Raw genomic sequence first — 21,314 nt, forward strand, 5'->3', positions numbered from 1 at the left:
CATCTCCTCAAAGATGCACTTCAAAGGAGTGCTGTATACTCAGTGCCGTCCTTCAGGCTGGGAATGTTGACTGAGGCTTTTCAAGTGATTCTGGACAAGTGGGAGTCCACACAGAAACCCTTTGTGCAGCTGAGTAGAAGGTTTCAGGGATGGGCCTCGTGATTCTCTTCCTTGCTTCCTGCTTTTAAGATGCACACGGGGGAGCCACTAGAACGTGGCTGTAATGGGAAAGGGGGAGCTGCCTGATTTTCTGTCCAGGCTCCGCAGCATCCTTCAGTTGTGTGTTGGCTTGAAACTGACTGGACCTCTGGGTTAAAACTAGCCCTGCTGGATAGAACTGCCCCCACCCCTTTCTGCCAGATTCTTAGCTAGGGGACCTGCACAGCTACTGCGAGAGGCCAGAGACTCGCAAGAGCTCAATCCTATGAGCACACCGTGCCACTGGAATGCACATTCTGGCAGTGCAGCATGCCTTACAGCAGTTGCAAAAGGTGGCGTGCCATTCTATGCGACTGGTCATGGCCACAACCCAACACCAGCAGCCCCTGGAAAAGCCCTGGCACCAGTCATTCTAGTTCAGCAGTTTGAACTAGAATGGGTCTCTTTGTTATTCTTTTGTCATTAAATGGTGACTTTAAGATAACCTTAGTATTGTGGCCTTAATATACCCATCATATACTTGCCCAATTCAGGAGTTCATGGCATGCATCTGATGAAACGAACTATAGTCTTCCAAAACTTATGTGAAAATAAATTGGTGGTTTTCCTTTAAGGCTAATGAAATTAAATTCTTGGTTGTTTTAGCTGCAGCAGACTTAAGGCTGCAATTCTGTACACACTTACCTGGCTGTAAATCTCACTGAACTCAATGGGATTTGCTTCTGAACAGACACTCATAGGCTTGGGCTGTTAAGGCTGCAATTTTGCACACACTTACCTGGGCGTAAATCCCACTGAACCCAATAGGGGCTTATGCCTGAACAGGCATGGATAGGCTTGGCTACCCTCTGGAGTGTGTTTAAAAATGTGGGTGTTGTTATGCTATGAAAAAATCTCCTGGATTTTTCGTAGAGAAGGTCATGTGCTGTGGTGCATGAAAGGAAGAAAGGAAACATAACAGACAAGGGGGTAAGGGAAAGTGGAAGCCTTCTAAAGGCAGTGACCTGAGTCAGTGGCATCACTAGATTTGTTGTCACCCAGTACGACAATACTTAACAGTCAACAAAACAGTCAACAAAACCTTTATTAGGCATAAACATTTGATAGGTGAGGACTCTATACAGAAATCGTAGAGAGAGTATAAACCTAAGTAGTACACAAATATATGTATATGTGCACACCTATGTGTACACACAGATACAACGTACATTACATTTTACAAACAAACATGAATTATTTAAAAGACAGAAACAATCAGTTACTCTGTGGATCTTGCCAGAATGTAGCCTACTCAGTGATTACTTGGTACAGAAAGCTTGGCTCGGTTTAGAATACTCAAATTTAGGAACTGTGCGACTGAGAGGGTTGTATGTTCTACATCACCTGCTAGAAGGAATTGAATTATATCATTCTCAGAATGCCCTGTTTTGGGATGGAGCAAGGGAGAGAGAAATTGCTGCCTTAGTACTTGATATCTGGGACAGTGCAACATGATGTGTGTGGATGATTCTACTTCACCTAAATTGCAGCTACATAAACGATCTTCCCTGGAGGCGTTTCTAAATCTGCCATGCACGTCATTAGAGGGGGTCACATTACAGCGTGCCAAGGTAAAAGCCCTTCTCTCCAGGGGGTGTATTAGGAGGGACAGATAATTTGGTTGTTGACCACTTGTGATTTTAAGTTGAAAATTCAGAGGGGAACATTTTTTCTGTGCTGCGCATCATCCCAAGTGCAAAGTGCAGCAGTGTGTCACTGCTGGCCCTACGACCTGGCTGAACGCCCAAGCCCTTGTATGCATCAAGTTCCTACAGATGGATTTTGTGGAAGAGTTTAGTAAGACTTGAATGCTCTGTGTTTGTGAATGACAACACTCTCTCACTGTATGTAACCGTGTTCCGGGATCTTATATTTGCTATCCAGTTGTTTTTATGCTCATGAAACTGAAACATTCTCTAATAAAAAGTTAATCTCTTGGGGAGTCCCGCCTTTCCCCCAATGTGGCATGCCTGAGATTGGTGAACTTGGTTGTACAGTCATTTTGGTTTCGCCCCCCCTCCATGGTGTCACTTGGTGTGGTGCAACCCTTGCACCCCCCTAGTGGCATCACTAACCTGAGCAGCAAATCTCAACTAAACTGGAATTTTCTTCTGTAATCTGATTCCTCTGGGAGACGGACGGACAGACATAGGTTAATTCACAATTGAATGGAGTTGGCATTATGTCCTGTTAGATCATTTGGATGGTGAGTGATTCCACCTGTGCCATTTGAAAGCACACACCTTTTTTTTAATGCTCTGTTTGGCCAGATCCCTCATAGGATAGATGAGATCTAAAGGCACATCACTTATTTTGCGCTGACGTATAATCATCGAGGGAATTATTTGAAACTATTAAATCATCGCCTTTTACTGTATTGCTTTTTTTACAGTGCAGTGTTTGAAAGCACAATCCCCAAGAGCTTTGCTTTGCTAAAAAAAACAAAACAAAAAAAAACAGCTTTGGGGGTCCAGGAACATGACAAGTGGACCATGAAAAGTGGTTTCACTTTACCCCCATGCTGTGGTCCTGATCCACAGAGGCACGGTGTTTTCCTGTCTGCACTGAGGAGCAGCTGGAGCAAGGAGACGTTTGCATCAGGGAGTCACTGCTGTCAGGAACAGTCATTGGAGGGAGTACGTAATGGAAGAGTGTCCTGACCTAACCCATCATGGAAAAATACCGAGGCCCTCCAGCTTAGATGAATGGTTTGCAAGAGAGCTTATCAGAGAGCTGACACCCTCAGAAGGAAGAACGGAGGATTCAAGCCACAGTGACCTTCTCAACAAATTGAGGTGTAAAGATAGTTTCCAGCTTCCCGTGCCAATAACCTGGCAGAGAGCTTCTGCCCTATGTAGCACATGTCGTGCCGTACATCTTTACAAGTACGATCTGTGCCTCAGGCATATCACTTTCTGCTTAACGGAGAAGCGTGCATTCTCCTGGAAGTGAAGGTGTGTTTTGCAGGGAACCACCCTGCCGAATGACTCACGTTACCAGAACTGATAAAAGGCATTTTTGCACTTTCCCAGAATTCACAGCATTAACCGAAAACTTTCATCTCTACAAAGAAGCACCATAATCTCCAACTGGCCCGTATTCGCTCCGCGGTCCGGTCACTGATACGTCACTCTCCTGTTTTTGCCTTTTGGAAATGTCTTTCAGATGCTGTCGAGGTGAGCTGCCTGAGGTCTCCTTCCTCCGTGTTGCTCTCACCGCCCAGAACAGCGGCACGATGAAGCACCTGCACAATTTACCATTTTGTCCCCCCCCTTCTGGGGCCACCACTGATGCCACCTTTTGGGAATGCTTTCAAACATATTCTAAAGCAGTGGTTCCCAAACTGGGTCGAGATCCATCAGTGGGTCGTAACATGATTTTTTTTTGGAGGGTCGTGAAACTGACAAGCTGGTAGCGGACAAGGAAAATGCGCTGAGCCCAATGGAAACGGGAATGGAGCAGCATGTGACTGTTTACTCACAAGTAGACAATGGGGCCTTGGTCCACTTTGAAGGGCAGGCCAAGGGAATACAACACTACCAGAATGGTCCCGATCTAATGAACGTGGAGCTCAACACAATTCAGAAGGCGGCCACACACACACCCACCATAGTAAAAAGGATAAGAACAGAGACTTGCGCTGCTAGAAAAGTGAAACTGTCTTTAAAAGCTGTGTGGGTCCTGATTGAGTGTTGCTTTAAAAAAATGGGTCCCAGTGCTAAAGAGTTTGGGAACCACTATTCTAAAGTCTGCTGGGATTAATGGGAAGATCAACAACCTCAATTGCTTCTAACAATTGCTTTTAATGTTTAAATTAGGATTCCACTATAGCTTCAGTGAGATGCCTGTGGAGAGGTGAACGAGTGCCCAATGAAAGGAAAAGTGAAGAGCAAATCTCTCTCCTACGAGGAATCTCCTGCACTTGGAGGACCGCCCTGCTGTTGACACAAGATACTGAATGTTTGCTCAGGTTCAGGAAAAGGGTATCTCAGTTGCCCAATGAGGAGCAAATCATTGCTAACAGGAAGTGACAAACAGGTTCTGATTTTTTTCCAGCAACAAAGAAGGTTTCTTTTCACCTAGAAGCACCCTCTAAGAGCCTGCAAGATCAATGATTTATTAGCAGGGGACTATGGCAAGAACATAATAATTTCCTGCTTGGGGGAAATCTTTGCACTTGGGATGATGAAAGTTGCATTGGCCAAGCAATAAATAGCCACAGTAACTATGAAACAGCAGGCTGCGCATGGCATGTTCATTGATGCACGCCAGACGGAAGGCACATTCATTCACCGTCACTGCTGCTCCTTGGAGTTTTAACATTTGAAGACTCCAGGGGAGAAACTGAACCCTGAGGAATGGCAAACAACTCACGCAAATAGCCGTTTGACAGGGCAGTTAAAAAATGTGACGAGAGGAACAGCAGCTCAGCCGGAGACCAGGGCAAGCTGGGGCGGGTGTTAAACAAGAGCCATCTGGAGTGCCAGGATGGTGTTGCGGTTCTGGAGTTGGCTTTAGACCTGGAAGATCCAGGTTCACACCCCTGCTCAGCCAGGAAGCTTCCTGGGTGACCTTGGGCCAGTCACTCCCTCTCAGTTTCACCTACCTCACAGGGTTGTTGTGAGGACCAAAGGTTAGGAGGAGGAACCATGTACAGTACCCTGAGTTCCTTGGAGGAAGGGCAATATAAAAATGTAATAAATAAATAAACTCTCCCCCCCCCATGTTTTTCTGTGACCTGTGTCTGCTCCAAGGGTTTATTGTATAATTAGTGTTATCAGCTGTTACAGGAGACTCCTCTGTTAATGACAATGTACAATATTGTTTATCACAGCAAAGGATTTCTCTGCAGACCTCGCCCTTCCCATGAGCTTCTTAATGGCCATTTATGTTCCATTTCAGATCCTCACGATGCCCAAAGGCATCAAAGAGCTTTCCTCAGACTTCCTATGAGCTCAGGCACAGCGCTGGCCACAAATCAAGTGTCTGGGCTCTGTGCACATCAGGCTGTAGGGGGTTCTCGTGTGGGGGGAAAAAAAGGCTCGGATCAAATCCTTCTCCCTGAGATGATATAGGGCAGGGGTTCCCAAACTACTTACTTTTGAGACCTACTGCGTCGCCTGTGGTGGATCCCGAGCCCATCAAGACCAGAAGGCTGCAACTTAAAATGGTGGACGACACGGACACAGTGTCTAGGTCACACACCCATACCCCCCCAATGTCATTTTCCATGTTGTGCAGTGGATCCCAAACTGTGTCATGCCATGGCGTGACGTGAAAAATGATGCAGGTGGAAAAGGGCGCATGACACAAACGCAACATCTGGGGGGTCCACCATTTTAGGTTACAGCCTCGGCGAGCCCACGACCCACCAGAAATCAAGTCGTGACCCACAGTTTGGGAACCGCCAACACAGAGGAAATTGCTTTGTATGGAAGAGCTTTCACTCCTGTCAGCCCTCACCTGCACTCCAAAGCGGTATAGGCCTGACACGAGTTTGTTTTCTCGTCTGCTGATCTGAAAAATAAGATCTGGAGGAAAAATCCATCACGGGTTACAAGCCATGATGTGTATGTGCAACCTCCTGATTTTAGAAATGGGCTATGTCAGAATGCCAATGCAAGGGAGGGCACCAGGATGCAGGTCTCTTGCTATCTGGTGTGCTCCCTGGGGCATTTGGTGGGCCGCTGTGAGATACAGGAAGCTGGACTAGATGGGCCTATGGCCTGATCCAGTGGGGCTGTTCTTATGTTCTTAACTACAATTCCCAGGAAGCCTTGCAGGTCTCTTGTTGTCTGGTGTGCTCCCTGGGGCATTTGGTGGGCCGCTGTGAGATACAGGAAGCTGGACTAGATGGGCCTATGGCCTGATCCAGTGGGGCTGTTCTTATGTTCTTATCTGAAGTGGGGTGGCTTTGAGTGGTACTGGCCTAAACCCCCAGGACTTGAAGCTAAGTGCCAAATGGTGCCCCTCTCCCAATCTGGTGACATGCCAGGCTCTGTTCCTGCTCCCAAGATTGGAAGAGAGGGGCAGTTCAGGACAGGAAGCATGATGGAGACTGGCGGGCTAGCCCAGGGGTGTCAAACTTGCTTTGAACAGCTGGCCAAATAGCGTTCACGGTGCCTGCTGAAGCCAGAAGTGACATCCTTAAGGAGGAAGTGATGTCATAAAGCGGATGATGGACAGAAACAAGCCCTTTGTTCTCACACAGAAACTCATTCGCTGCAAGTGGCAGAAGAGAGCATGTGCCGATCTTGATGATGTTTTCAAGATAAGGGGGAGCCTGATTATCATGTGGGCCACCCTTTCAGCTGTGTCACTTTGTTGGTTAGCGGTTGAAAGGTGTTCTGGGAAGTGACACCTCATCAGAAGCAACACTGCTGAAAGGGTGGCCCTTGTGATAACTAGGCTCTCCCAGCACCTTGGCTGGTGCTTCCCTCTCTTCTCTCTTGGTCAGCCCCATACCTCATAGTGTTCCATACCTTCTGAGGCCTCCTTCTGTCTCCCCCTCTCACAGCCGCAGCAGAAGTGGCACTGCTGAAAGGGCAGCCCAATTATTACAGAGGCCAGATAAGGAGCTTTGAAGTGCCGCGCCTGGCTCACGGCCTTATATTTGACACCCCTGGGTTAGGCGGCGCAGCCCACAACCACACTTCTTCATCTGCTCCATCTTCTTCCTTTTCTAATCCAGGCTGTGATTGGACAGGAAGAGGGGGAGTAGTGGAGGCAAGCAGGTGGACGGAGGTGAGGCCACCACTTTAATCTACCTCATGGATGGGCCAGCTCTGTCTTTGAACCAAAAACTTTCCAAAGAGGGTGGGTATATGAGTACCCAGTGAGTATGGATATGAACATGCAATGAGTATAAAAATTACTCTGTCCAACTTGGACTGAAGCTGTTTTTGGAGATTTATTTTCCAACCTGGTGTAATGTTGGAAATTCCTGGAGGTCCTGTTTATAGCTCCAGGACAGTTTGGAGTCATTATCTGGAGATGGGTGCCAAGTTCTGAAGGCTCCAGGCCAATCCTGGAAGCCGAGAACTCTGGTGGCCAGCATCACTTCTACCAAGGCAGGTAAGAAACAGCATTTCCATAGGACTTTTCTGGCTCCAGCAAAATGAATATTTATAAATAATTATCTCCAGCTTTTGGTGAAACTGCTCCACTGCGCAGGGCATACTAAGCAGTGCTGGTGATGATCAAACATAATCCGATTTGTGGCCCTTTTGACATCGTTCCCAAGTGACAGGGAACGCAGTTTAATTTTGTCACTTATAACCCTAGAGGAGGGTTTGGAGTCCAAAACACTGGAGCTCAACATCAACCCTTCCTTAAGCCATTTCTGCCCAAGGTTGCATATACACAACAGGGATCAAATGTGTGCGCCTGTAGGTTTAATCATTTAATGGGAAAGAATGAGGTTGCAATCTTATATACACACTTCCCCGGGAGTAAACCCCACTGAACACTGTGGGGCTTACCTCTGACTAAGTCAAGAGAGTGACGGCCCGATCCTATGCATGCCTACTCAGAAGGAAGTCCCACCAAGTTCAATGGGGATTACACACTGACCTGGAGTAATTTCCATTGAAGGCGGTTGCCTTACTTCTGAGTAGACTTCCCTAGGTTTGTCCTGTAAGCGCGCATAGAGGTAGCAGTCTTATTCCTTGTTCTGGATGAGATGAGACAGGCCTGTGTCCTAGGTCTACTCAGAAGCAAGCCTGGTGCAGTCATGCCAGTGGGGTGTGCGTAGCATCCTGTGGTGGGTGGGGGGGGAGGCAGTCACTGGGGCCTTCTTAAGGTATGGGAACATGTTGGTTGCATTGTGGCTACACCGGAGCTGGAAAGTTGGGTCGGATCAGGCCCTCTCTTCCCTGCAAGCACGGACACAGTGGCAGGGCTGGCAGTGCACGCCCAGGCGCGTCTGCACCCAAACGTCAAGTGTCAGGGCGTTCCGCAGGCGCTTCCTCCTCCCAGGGACGAGCTGCCGGAATCAGGATACAATCGGATACATTGTTTTCCAGCAGGAAGTTCCATTGAACGCGGCAGCGCTTAAGACTTGGGGGGGGGGAAGGCACACCTGCCTCTTCCCCCCCCCCGCGTTGGATCCTCAGGGCAACAGAGGGAGCCCCCCCAGTCCATCTGGGGGGTGCTGTGCGCCCAGGGGTGCGCAGCAATCTGGCACAGGACCTCCCCCCCCAGCCTGGCTGAGCCTGAGCTTCAAGGGGGGAGGGCTGAAGGGGGGAGCCGCCCCCAGAGGAGGGGCGGGAGGCCCAGAGCAGCCAATCCGAGGGGCCCCCGCCTGGCTTGGGCTGGCGGGTGGGGTGATAGTGGAGGAGGAGCGGCAGCCGCGCGTCGCCAGCTGTGCCTCTCCGACAGCCTGCGCCCCTCCTCCTGGGGGAGGAAGAGGAGGAGGAAGGTTCAGCCAGCCAGCCAGGGGAGGGCCACGGGCAGATCTGATCCCCCCCTGCGCCCCCCACCCAAGAAGGGGGAGATCGGTGAGAAAGGGGCAGAGCTGGAGGCTGGGGGGGCGCAGGGAAGTGGAAGGGGGGGTGGAAGGGGGGGTGAGCCCCGGGTGGAAGGGGGGTGAGCCCTCTCCAGTCTTCTAAGCGTCCCCCCCCCCGTCGGACTGGGGGTTTGGATTAAGGAGGTGGGGAAAGTGAGTTTGCCCACAGCTTGGGAGGGTGGTCCTCCACGTGTCAGCAGGGGGTCCCTGGGGTCAGTCCCTGGCAGCTTCTGGGGGGGGGGTGCAGACAAAGGCCACCCCCTCCCACGCCTGAGACCTGTGGCCAGCCAGAGCAGGTGATCCTGGGCAATAGAGATCGAAGGTCTGGCTCATTGTGTTTCATGTTTCAGTATTTTAGGTTTGCTCTCCTGGAGATCTCACCTGCTCCATCAGACCTTCGCCATGAGTCGCTACAGCACCTCCAACCTCCTGGACTGGTGGTACGGTGGAGTGGACCCCAGCTTCGAAGGCAACGGGGGCCCCGACTGCGCGGCCTTCCTCCCTTGGCAGCAGCGCCTGGTGGAGAGCGTGGTCTTCTTATGCGTGGGAGTGCTGGAGGTCGCGGTGTCCCTGCAGAAGATCAGGAGGACCCATGCCAAGGAGGTGGGAGACCTCTTCGCCCAGTCTCGGCTCAAGGAAGAGAGCTTGGGGAAGAACCTGTTGCTGGTCGCCCTCTGCCTCACCTTTGGGTTGGAAGTGGGGTTCAAGTTTGCCTCCAAGACGGTCATCTACTTGCTGAACCCTTGCCACGTTGTTACCGTGATGCAGGTAAGGGATAGTGGCTCTCCAAGAGCCATGATTGGTCACATTTGTGGATGATGGGGCTATCGGTGGCAGTTAGCCCCTGATAGCTAAATGGGACCTCCAGGTATACTCCTGAATGCCAGGGGTAGAGGGGAGGCCTGTTAATTTTGTACTTCTCCTTGTAGGGTTCCTAGAGGCAGCTGGTTGGCCACAATGGGAAAGATCTAACCCAGCTGGGTTATAAATAATATCGCTTAAAAGTTGTACAGCATTTTCTGAGTGTGTCAAGCATTCCATGTGTATTTTGAAGCAATCCTTGCAACAAGCCTGAAAAGTATTACACATACCTACAAAAAAACTCCCACAACATCTCTTTTTTTAGTTGCCAATGGCTGTTGAACAGATTTAGGATATTTTTGGGGTGCCAAAAATGGCATTGGTTTTGACCGATTGGCTCTCGTTTGGGGGGCTACAGCCAAGCCACCTGAGACTCTGATTCAAGCAGCTTCCTCATGAGGAAGCAGATGCCATGGCTTTTTCATGAGAAAGATTCTTGAATCGACATCTTAGGGGGCTACGCCATACTCATAAAACTAGAGCATATCTCCCTTTTCCCAAAGCAAAACCAATGCCCTTTTTGGATTCAGAGCCCTAAATATACTCAAGGTCTAACTTTTACGACAACAAAATGCGTATGGACCTGTGTTGTTGTTCCCGTATTGCAGGCAGGGAAGACTGAGGCAAAGATGGAGTGGCTGGTTGAGGGCGCAGGGTAGGAGCGAGGGCAGCACCACAGAAGCACAGAATTTGCAGCTCAGTCCCTTAGCTGCTATGCCACACCGGCCTGTGTTCCTGGACAAATAGCCGCTGATTGCCATCACTGGAAATGGTTGTGACCTGGAGTGCTCTGAAGAGATGTGGGTCTGGGAATATACATGGAGCTCATTCCCATGAAGGGATCTTTGACCTTCGGGTTCTGGTGCCTTCACAGTGTGTTTGCCGCTGAAGGGCTAGAAGGAGTTGGAAGGGACTGAAGAGAACCAGTGTCAGTTTATTGATGGGTGATTTACAATCTCTGAGAGAGAGGAAAAGTATAAAATCAAAGGGAGACAATGGAAAATGCAATGTTTTGAAATTGACAAGGCAGGGGAATGTGCTGTGCTCTGCAGCTGACCTGATTTGGGGATGGGAGGAAAGGAGCTGTTCTCTTGCAGTGGACCAGAGTTGAGAAAGAGGTTCAAAAACAGAACACGGGAAGAACCTCCCTGAATCAGGCCATCCCATCTAGACCCATCAGGGACCCATCTAGTCCAGCTTCCTGTATTTCACAGTGGCCCACGAGACAACAAATGACCTGTATCGTGTTGTCACACCCTTGCACCTGGCATTCAGAGATAGGCTATCTCCAGAACCCAGAGGTTGCAAATAGTCATCATGGCTTGTCACCTGTGATCACAGGAAGAAGGAGGCAGGTGGGTGGATCTGTCCAGGGAGATGATCTAGCTAAGCAGAATACCTTTCCTTACACCTGCTGACTGGCATGTCACTTAAGCTGCAATCCTAACCACACTTCCCTGAGAGTAAACACCGTTGAGCAAAATAGGACTTACTTCTGCATAGACCAGGTTAGGATTGTGCCCTTAATGAAAGACAGTGCAACCCTATGCGTGTTTACTCAGAAGTAAGTCAAATATAGCTCAATGGAGGTTACTCCCAGGTAAATATCCATAGGATTGTGCTGGGAGTCCACTGAGAAAGAGCTGGAAGGCTCAAAACCTTAGGGGCGAAGATCCCAGTGATTTAACCCAGGGAGGCAAAGCCAACCATAGCTAAAGGTGTAGGCGGGTACTGAATATCGTAGCTTCCCTTGAAGGGGAGGTGGCACAGCCCAAGCCTAAGGCAGCTGGCTGAGTGAAGAGGTTACCTGGAGGTACTTCAACACATCATAGTAGGAACATCACTCACGCAAGCACAGGGGGAACTGCAGGAGTATGGAGTGAAGCAAGGGTTCAAAATGGGGCTCCCAAACCATGGCTGTTACAGCCCCCTTGAAACTGGAGCTGTTTGAGTTCTGACTGATGGGTTGGGCAAGACCTGCTGGGCTAAAGTACGGTGGGCACTCAGTATCTGCAGGGATCCATGTCCAGACCCTCCCATTGATAATCGAGAGCCAGGGTGGTGTAGTGGTTTGGGAGGTGGACTTAGACCTGGATGATCCAGGTTCAAATCTCCCCTCAGCCACAAAGCTTCCTGGGTGACCTTGGGCCAGTCACTTTCTCTCAGCCTCACCTAACTCACAGGGTTGTTGTGAGGACAAGAAAGAGGGGAGGAGCAGCTGCGTAAACCGCCCTGAGCTCTTTGGAGGTAGGGCGGTATCAAAATGTGAAAAATAAATAAGCAAAAATAATTCACATGGAGGGCCTCAAGGACCCCCCGCGGCTGGAAATGTCTAGCAGTTGCTTCTGGGTTCAGGGAGGCTGCGTCCGGGAGGTTCTTGAGGCTCTCCAGATGCAGGCTCGATATTCATGTCGAGGGAAACCTGTGGGTACTGAACCTGTGGGTAAGGACAGCCCACTGTATGGGATTTTAGACACACTATTTCACTAGTTTCATGAACCTTCCAACTCCTGACTGATGCTAAATGTTCATCTGATTCTTAGGCGGGCTGGTTCATAGGGATGTAGCTTGGAGAGGTGGCAGATCTCTGCAGCATAGTAGGAGTGTTGATTTCTGCAGCCTCTGGATCAAAGGTAGATATGGTAGCAGGGCCTAGGAGAGGGGAGTAAAGGGGGTGATTTGTACCCGGGCCCAATTTGAAGGGGTGCCCAGGAGCCAAAGAAGGGGGCCCAAAAATTTCCTGGGAACTTACATTTTTCAGTCTCATCCAAACTTACTGCCCACACGGGAGGCACATGGAAGCAACTACTGCCAAAAGCCACACGCACCCGGCCCAGGAATACATACATTCCTTAACAGTGTCACATCTGGGAGGAAGCTGGCCTGCTCCAGGAGCTCTTTGACTTGTGGATCTGCTTACAGTGAAGGCGTGGATGGGAGCTCAGGGACACAGCTGCGGGGCTACAGCTGGTGCAGAAGTGGTGCTGACCCCTATTGCCTCCCCCCACTCTGTTTCACCCCCCTCCCTCTTTGGGAAGGGGCCCCAAAGAAATTTGGTACCCGCTGATAGAATTCCTCTTGGAGGCCCTGTATGGTACGTAGCATCAGTACCGGGTCTCAAACTGGCAGAGCCACCCCTGGGGCCAGTGTGAGCAGACTGTTTGCTCAAGCAGACTGATTTTAAATTTGATGCCAGGCTGTTCTGATGTTCATGCTACGCCTACTGGGTCAAGGCAGGACATCAACAAAAGCTGCAGTCACGTTTGGAAAATTCCATCCTTCGTGTGGCTGATCGCCGGAGGAAGAAGTGGGTTTTGAGCCATGCCTCAGTTTTATAACCCTTTGGCCTTAACCTTGGTCCAAAGGACACACGTCTGAGCTTCAATGAGAATGGGAAACCATTCTGCTGTTGGTGTGAATGTGCACCACAGATGACAAGCCAATTTTGTGTTGCAAAGGGACACAAATTTCCTGATTTTTGCTGCGTTTGTTGTTGTTGTTCTACTTATGCAGAAGCTTGGGGTTTCCCCATGGAGAATGTTGGGGCTGGTTCCCATCACCAAACTGGCTAGGAATGCATCTAGAGCAGCATTTGTCCCCAGCCTTACTGCTTTGCATGGACCACATTGGAAGTACCACCAGAAGTAACTGGTGAAGAAGATGTCATCACTAGTTAGTTCTGGGCTGGGTAACACAACAAACACTGGGAAGAGGCTCAGGGTGGATGGGAGGGCTTTTTTGAGTCTGCGCAAAGAGCGTGCTGGAGTTTTGCTCGCCGAGCCTTCTACCGCTGCTTGTCACGTTGCTGGTCTCGCTTTCAGGCAGCAGGGGTCGGGGGTGGGGGGTCCTGCACCTCCCACTGGACACCACCTGAAGTACCACCAGTTGAAAAATGCTGACCTACAGCAGTTCTAGGTTTGATTATGTAACTGGTTCACACTTGCCTTGCTTGCTGTTTGAGCCACATCGGTGTTGCTTCTGTGAAACTTGTGACACCTGAATGTTGGATGGAGGAACAATTGTAGATGTGCTTGTGTCAGACAAGAACTGCATAATTGCATTGCTGATACACAAGTTGATGGTACTGGAGAGGCTGTGTCATGTTTAAGGCCAGCATGGATGCTTCCATGAGGATCTCCGATGGTTGAGTTGGCCAACCCAAGTCTAGTTTGTTCTTCCTGTCTCTTGCTGTGGGCAGTTCAGTATTTCAAGGAGAACCTGTTCTGTTCTTGAGGCACAGTAACTGTGGAATCAAACACAATCGTGTACGCCAGGGGTCTCTAAACTTTTTGGCCGAAGGGCCACATCAAACATCTGGCATAGTGTTGAGGGCCGGGAAAAAAAATTTAATATAAAATTTAATTAAATACATTGGAGATGGAACTTAGATGAATGAATAAATGGGCTCAAATGTTCAGGATTTCTCCAAACACCAACGCAGCCTAAAGCACACACTTTAATGGACCCCAATTCCCCCACCCCACAAGCACAACTCCAGCTGTGTTTGGTCAACTGGGCCAGAGACTCTTGGGATCAGAGGCTGGCTGCGGGCTGGATAGAGGCTTGCCGTGGGCTGCATCTGGCCACCGGACTGGGATTTGAAGACCCCTTGTTTACCTTAAGGCCGACCTAAAGTGTGCAACGTGGTATGTGAACTTCCAGGTTGTGTATCACTTCCTTGGGCTGGATGTTTAGAAACAAAGACGGGGTGTGAAGAGGAACATGGTCTACCATTTAGTTCTTGCATTTGTTAATAGGGAAGTGGCTGTCTTGGGTAAGAGCTTCCTTTGCAAAAAGGTGTCTGATTACAGTGGTGTGTGGGAGCAGAGAATCAAATATCAACACTCCCTTTGGAAATACAGTAAGATTTGCTATCAGGGGTACTCAAACCTTTTGGTACTGGGATCCACTTTTTAGAGTGTTGATCTGTTGGGACCCACCACAAGTGATGTCATTAACCTGGAAGCGATGTCAAGGCTGGAAGCGACATTATCAAACAGGGAAGTTTTTAACACCCCCATACAACCAACAAAGATCAATTAAGTAAGCAAATCAAAAGTTTACAGTAAGATTAAAAATGTACTTAAAATAAAGAAGAACCCTCTTAACTCTCCCAAGCTGTTGCTGATCTGTTTAAAAAAAATTCCCCAAATATCCCAAAGGCTGCAATTCTATCCATACTTACCCGCGAATAAGCCCCATTGACTATCATGGTTAAAATCAAATACATTCTAGCCCAGTGGTTCTCAAACTTTTAACACTGGGACCCACTTTTTAGAATGAGAATCTGTCAGGAACCACCAGAAGTGATGTCATGACCAGAAGTGACAGCATCAAGCAGGGCAATTTTTAACAATCCTAGGCTGCAATCCTACCCACATTTACCCCAGGAGTAAATCCCATTGACTATTATTGTTAAAAACATATACATAGCAGCATGTTAAAAGTACAGATGTGTAACTTTTTCCGAAATGCAGTCACATACCATGGTAGCATCAAGTCTAAAATACTGAAATGAATGGGGACCCACCTGAAAATAGCTCACGGCCCACCTAGTGGGCCCCAACCCACAATTTGAGAAACACTGTTCTAGCCTGTTAAAAATACAGATCAGTAACATGGTATATTACATCAGTAATATACCATTGCAGGCCATGGTAGCATCAAGTCTAATATATTAAAATTAAAATACACATTGAAATGAATGGGCACCCAGCTGAAATTGGCTGAATTGATGGGTTTGCAACCCATCTAGTGGGTCCTGACCCACAGTTTGAGAAACACTGAGCTATGATGATGACTTTTGGTGGTATAAAGTTGCACATAATGGGGATTTATAAGGTCTGTGAAACCATTTGTGATATCTTCTATTTGCAAAAAAAAGCCACATAAGGTATCTTGCTGACTGAAAAGGCTGCTCTTTGTAGAAGCTTTTTTTTTTTTAAAAAAATTGATTTTTGCAATTGAAAGCAATGGGATATTGTAGTTCCATTGTGCCTCAAGTGTGTGTAATGTCTGTTTCCAGGCAATGACTGTGGATTTCTTTCCTATTTTCTTTATAAAATTAACAAAACCGGTCCCATAGCGGCACTTGATCGGTACGTTTTCAAACTGCTACTTCAAAAATGTTTTGCCACAATGCATGAAAATAAAATTTATGAACAGTTTCCTAACCTTCTATCTACGAGTTGATGTTTTCTTTCAGGATGGAGACTCCAAGTGGTGGTGGTATAATTGGGTTCTCCACTGATGTGAGTCCCCACTGAACATTCTTGCAAAGTTCAGGCTGCTGATAAAAATAGATTGAGAATCTTTAGTGGAAGAATCAGAAACGGTCACTGTATAAATTGGCACCTCTGGAGTGCGCTGGGCACCTGAAAGCTGGCAGAGATAAACAGATCAGATCTGTTCTTAATAAGCTCTGAGTACTGGGGGGGGGGGGGATGGTTTGGAAGTGGTCTTGCCTTTGCAGTGAGTAGTTGTGAGTTTTATGGTAAATTGCAGTGAACAGTTAGGTCACATCTTGTGCATTAGGTCTGAAGTTGGCACCTAAAGCGTAAATCATGTACAGTCAGTTCCCTTTATCTTTGAATTCACTTACCTGCAATTTTCCTCCTTTTGTGCAAGTAAAATGTGTGTGTGTGTGATACAACCTAGCTGGTTTTTTTTTTTTTTTTTGTAGTCAGTCTACTTGCAGGATGGTAGCCACGATCACTCTTTTGGGTTTACGTAAAGCCCATGATCTTTGAAGGTGCTTTGGAAATATTGTGTTTTGAGTAGAACATGTTGGAAAGATAAATGCTTATTGCTCCTAGACCACCAGCCTGAAACACAATCGGTCCTGCTTCATGGTCCGACCAAGCGTTTCCTTAAAACAAAATTCGCAGGTACAATTGTGTGTGTGTGTGTCTGTGAATAGCACTCCAAATTGGGTTGAACACTGGTGTAAGTTCAAGCGACAGTTGGTGTGTGAAAACTTAATTGTTGCAAGGCCAATCAGCAACTCAAATGAGCAACTCAGAATGACTCTGTACATAGGGATGAAGGTTCACAGGCTTTTATTGAATTGGATACCATTGGTCCATGGGACTCATGTCCAAAGCATGGACCCCGTCTGAACGCTGGTCCTTAACCTTTATACCACACGATCCTTTGTCTGAAAATCTAGACTTCTCATTTGCTGAAAGTTTGACATCATAAATGGGGCTAACTCTTAATAGGATATAGATATGATAGATTTACATACAAGATGGAAAATAGGTGGACAACAAATGAGCAAAACCATTGATTGGCTCTTATTTACATACCGGTGGGGTTTCATCTTAAAACTTTGCCAAAATTACACAATTTCCAAAAGTTTCCAAAACCAGTAGGGTTCGCTGTAACATTATTCCATCCAGCACTGACCCTCACTCACATTTATCTATCTAACTAGTGATCTCCTTGAGAAAATAGGTTTTTGTACTGTCCTCATTAAGAGAACACACAAACACTTAAACACGGGTGTGAAGACCTTAATTTGGCAGAACTTCTAACCTATTTATTGACATATATTCCTTTTAAACCCTTCCTAATTAGGATGGCCTTACTTGTGCCACTCATCTCTTCTCCTGGTTTTAGTATATTCCCTGTGGGCCCTCTGCAAACCTGTGCGAACCAGAGTCTATTAAACTTCCTTTTAACAGTTTTTTAAGATACTATATGTCTTAATTGTATTATAACTATTGTGACTAATTACTTATTAAGGGTATAGTGGTGTATATCTCTTAAAACAAGCCAAACTTTCTATGAATATAGGATTTCCCTTAAGAAATCCTTCTCTCATTTACCTTCAAACACATTACCGTCAGGCAAGCTGTTTGAGACAACTCTGCACTCTTTTATCTCAGTTGCAATTCAAACAAAGGACTCTTTCTTAAGAATGGTAAGGATCGTCCTGGTTACCTAACTAATGTTCTAAACTCATCTCTGCAGGTGTCTGTCAAGAACATCCTTGCCAACTAAGATAAGGATGTCTGCAGTGTTGAACCCTTCGTCTAGTTTCCTTAAAGTTTTTCTAAAATCAAGCATTTTGTTTGTTTAAGACTTACTTCTAATCACTACCATATGTCTCCATATATGTTGGTTACGCTTTAAGGCAAAGGCTATATGTCTCTATATGTGTTTTTCCCTTCTTTTGAAAACTTAGGAGAATAAACAAGTGAGTCTTGGTAGCAAGCATGCGATAGCCTTGGCCAGCCCTGTGCGCCTGCCAAGAAGGAACCTTATCTTACTCTATGTTGCCTTAGTTGCTACTCCCTTTCTAAACTCTGAAGTGTGTAACTTCTGTGCAACTAACAAACAACTTCTAAATATAATTTTCTTCAAGCGGCTTGTCCCTGCTCTGTGAGACTAAGTATGATGTTTAAATAAAACTCCTTTTTCCCTTTATGCTGCGTGGCCTTTAAACTGTTTAAGCATTTGTTTCTCAAATCAAGCAGCTCTCTTCCATTGTGCAGATGCTTTAGTCTTAAAATGACTTTACGGTCTAGGGTTAAAGGTCACTGTGCCTCATAATGAGCAGGGCTGCTATTTTTAAATAGAAGTATCCACCACATCTGTTCTAGTCTGGAAACACGAGAGCTGGGAAGAATGGCTAGCAAAAGCACAACTCTTTAAATGTTGGTTGAAACTTCAGCATCTGGTCAAAATATTGAGACATCCTTTCTGGGTTTGGGCAGGACTCCTTTCTCATTGGAAATTTAAATTTGGCATCCTAAGAGGGGCCTTGTGGAGTGCTCTGTTTTGCTGAGCGTGGCTTCTTTGGGGTACATGAAAACATCAGGTGGTGTTTAATGAAAGCACAATAACAGCGGTGGTTTCTGGGGCACTGATCTTCATATTTTGAAAGGCCAGGCCAAAAAAAAAAAAAAAAAGAGTATTTCTCTGTAGCATCACTTTATCAGAGCATTGACACTGCAAAAAACACAAACAAAATCATCTTTTTGGTCAGGTCAGCCCCTCTGCAGGGCTCCCCAAGCCTCCGAACTGCAGAAAATAGTTAAAAAAAATAAGTCACTACTGGTTTTTGTCATGAAAGGCAAAGGGCTGAAGACTCCACTTTTTGCCCACTGTGATTTTTTTTTTTTTTTTTTTTTTTTGGAGGGGGGATACCTTGAGCCTCTGGAGTTCAGGAGTCCCCAGAAATCTCTGTCTTTGCAGGTCTCTTGTCTAGCTACAGTCCTATCAGCATGGGGTTGGGGACTTTTGTTACAGAGGGAAAGATTTTTCAGCTTCTCAGCTGAACCACTGTGTATATTCCAGAGAGATCGAGGCAAGGGACCAAGTGGCTTTTTGGTGCTTTGTGTTTTGGTGCCAGCCCGTTGAAACAGAGTGGTAAGAAACCAACTTAGTCCACCCTGCTTGCTCAATGAATAGCAGGTCCTGTGAAACCGCCTCAGCTTGGTTTGCAAAGCGCACATTTCCCTAACTTGGAAAACTCATGTTCTAGAGCTGTGATGCCTGTGCGCACTTCCGGCATTCAGAGTCCTGGATGTCCTGCTTTGTTTCCTTGGCAGGAGGGGAAACAAGAGGAGGGCTGTTTACACCCTCTTGCGGTCTGTCTCTGAAAATGGCAGCTGGCCCAGTTGGCAGTTCAACGCTGCCATAGCCTCGTGCCCAGGCACACACACTGCTGGGAGAGGGCACAGCCTTGGCTCTCCAGTGATTGTGTTGCCATCACAATGGAGGTCTGATGTTACTTGGTTGGGAAGCGGTGGTATTTTTGGATGAATTTACATTACACCATCAGCGTGTCCAGTGCCTTGCGTAGAGTTAAAAAACAGATTTCTGCTCTGAAGGGCTTGCAGTCTAGACCAGTGGTCTTAAACCTTTTTCATGCCACAACCCAATAAATAAATAAAAGCATGAGATTGGGAATCCACCATTTTCCGCTCCCCCCAAACCCTATAGGTCTTTGAAGAGTGCTATCATATCTCCTCCTAACCTTCTCTTCTCCTGCTAAACCAGGCCTTTTTAGCAAATAACCCAGCAAGCCATCCTGACTGTGCTGTTCGTAGTTGGTACAAATAAACCACAAATTGGTCAGTGTGCTGTTCGTGTCCCAGGTGTTATATAACAAGCAGAAAAACTGCAGCTTGAGTTTGCACCTCTTGGTGATTAGGGCTGCAGTCCACTTTCCTGGGAAAGTGTTGCCACGAGTGCAACGACACTTTCCTCTGAGTAGATGCACCTCGGAATGTGCTGTAAGTCAGCTGGTCAAGGAAGGAGCGTGGAAATAGGAGCAGGAGCGCAGCCTTCAGACTTCTTATAGATGATGCGTGTTTTGGTTTACAGCCTTGAAAAATCTGGAGCAAAAAGCGTTTTGTTGGCATTGGCTGCTGCTGTGTGGGGATGATGGGGCCTTGATGATCTCTCGTGGCTTGTGGAAATTCAGCTTGTCCTTGGAAGTTCATCCAGAAATTTTACAGAAAGAGCTGAAGGCATCTCAGGACCACCCCACACTTTCTTACATGCCCTGTTGGGAAGAGCAGGGGGCTGTGCTTCAAGATGGTATGAGTCTTGACCTCTGAGTTCTCTGCAGTTCAGAGATGTTATGGAGTCAATCTGTTGTCTGCTTGGGAGCAGAGTCTGGTGCTCACCTTCCTGGAACCCAGCTCTTTGGCTTTGGGGGTGAAGACTGGGCAGATTCAGTGTGCGACAGAGAGAGCATGGTGTCTGTCTAGTTGTTTTTGGGCTTCATGTTGTGCCCTGTCTTTTCTTATTGTATTTCTTATTGTATTTCTGAAGAAATGGGGAAGGAAAGGGAGGGTGTTGTTACCCTCGCATTGCAAACTCTTCCTCCTTAATGTTGTATGCTTTCACGGGAAGACGGTGTGACGTACAGCTAAGAGACCGAACTGTGCATTGGGGCTTCCCCAGTTTGTATCTTGCCTCTGTCATTAACTCACTAGGTAGCTTTAAACGAGCCCCTTCCTCTGAGTCTCAGTCTTCCCTCTCTGCAATATGGGGAGAATAGTTGCCTTACAGGGTTTGTTGTAAAGATTCCATCCTAAAGCGCTTTTACATACTCGGAAAGCCCTATACCAATGTTAAGAGTTAGGAATGCTAATTGAGCTGAACCTTCAGGTTTGTTATGTGTGTACAAGACCACAGCAGAATGGTCTTGACTTCCGACGGGCGGACTTCCCTCAAATGAGGAGGCTGGTTAGAAGGAGGTTGAATGGGAGGGTAAAAAGAGTCCAATCTCTCCAGAGTGCATGGAGGCTGCTTAAAACAACAGTAATAGAGGCCCAGCAGAGGTGTATACCGCAAAGAAAGAAGGGTTCCACTAAATCCAGGAGGGTGCCCGCATGGCTAACCAGCCAAGTTAGAGAGGCTGTGAAGGGCAAGGAAGCTTCCTTCCGTAAATGGAAGTCTTGCCCTAATGAGGAGAATAAAAAGGAACATAAACTGTGGCAAAAGAAATGTAAGAAGGTGATACTGGAGGCCAAGCGAGACTATGAGGAACGCATGGCCGGCAACATTAAGGGGAATAATAAAAGCTTCTTCAAATATGTTAGAAGCAGGAAACTCGCCAGAGAAGCGGTTGGCCCTCTGGATGGTGAGGGAGGGAAAGGGGAGATAAAAGGAGACTTAGAGATGGCAGAGAAATTAAATGAGTTCTTTGCATCTGTCTTCACGGCAGAAGACCTCGGGCAGATACCGCTGCCCGAACGGCCCCTCCTGACCGAGGAGTTAAGTCAGATAG

The 21,314-nt window shown here is 47.3% G+C and overlaps 1 protein-coding gene across 1 annotated transcript in view; it reads left to right on the forward strand.

The window, feature by feature from the left end:
- Positions 1–8,579: 8,579 nt before the first annotated feature.
- The window catches only part of TMEM164 (transmembrane protein 164), a 42,078-nt gene continuing 29,343 nt past the window's right edge, over positions 8,580–21,314 (forward strand). Inside the window, exons 1-2 of the mRNA XM_066640262.1 lie at positions 8,580–8,696; positions 9,055–9,472. Coding sequence (XP_066496359.1) covers positions 9,107–9,472 — 366 coding nt within the window. The 5' untranslated portion in view covers positions 8,580–8,696; positions 9,055–9,106. The remainder of the gene's footprint in view (positions 8,697–9,054; positions 9,473–21,314) is intronic.

This window comes from Tiliqua scincoides, chromosome 12 (assembly GCF_035046505.1).
Source record: "Tiliqua scincoides isolate rTilSci1 chromosome 12, rTilSci1.hap2, whole genome shotgun sequence".
Classification (NCBI taxonomy): Eukaryota; Metazoa; Chordata; class Lepidosauria; order Squamata; family Scincidae; genus Tiliqua; species Tiliqua scincoides.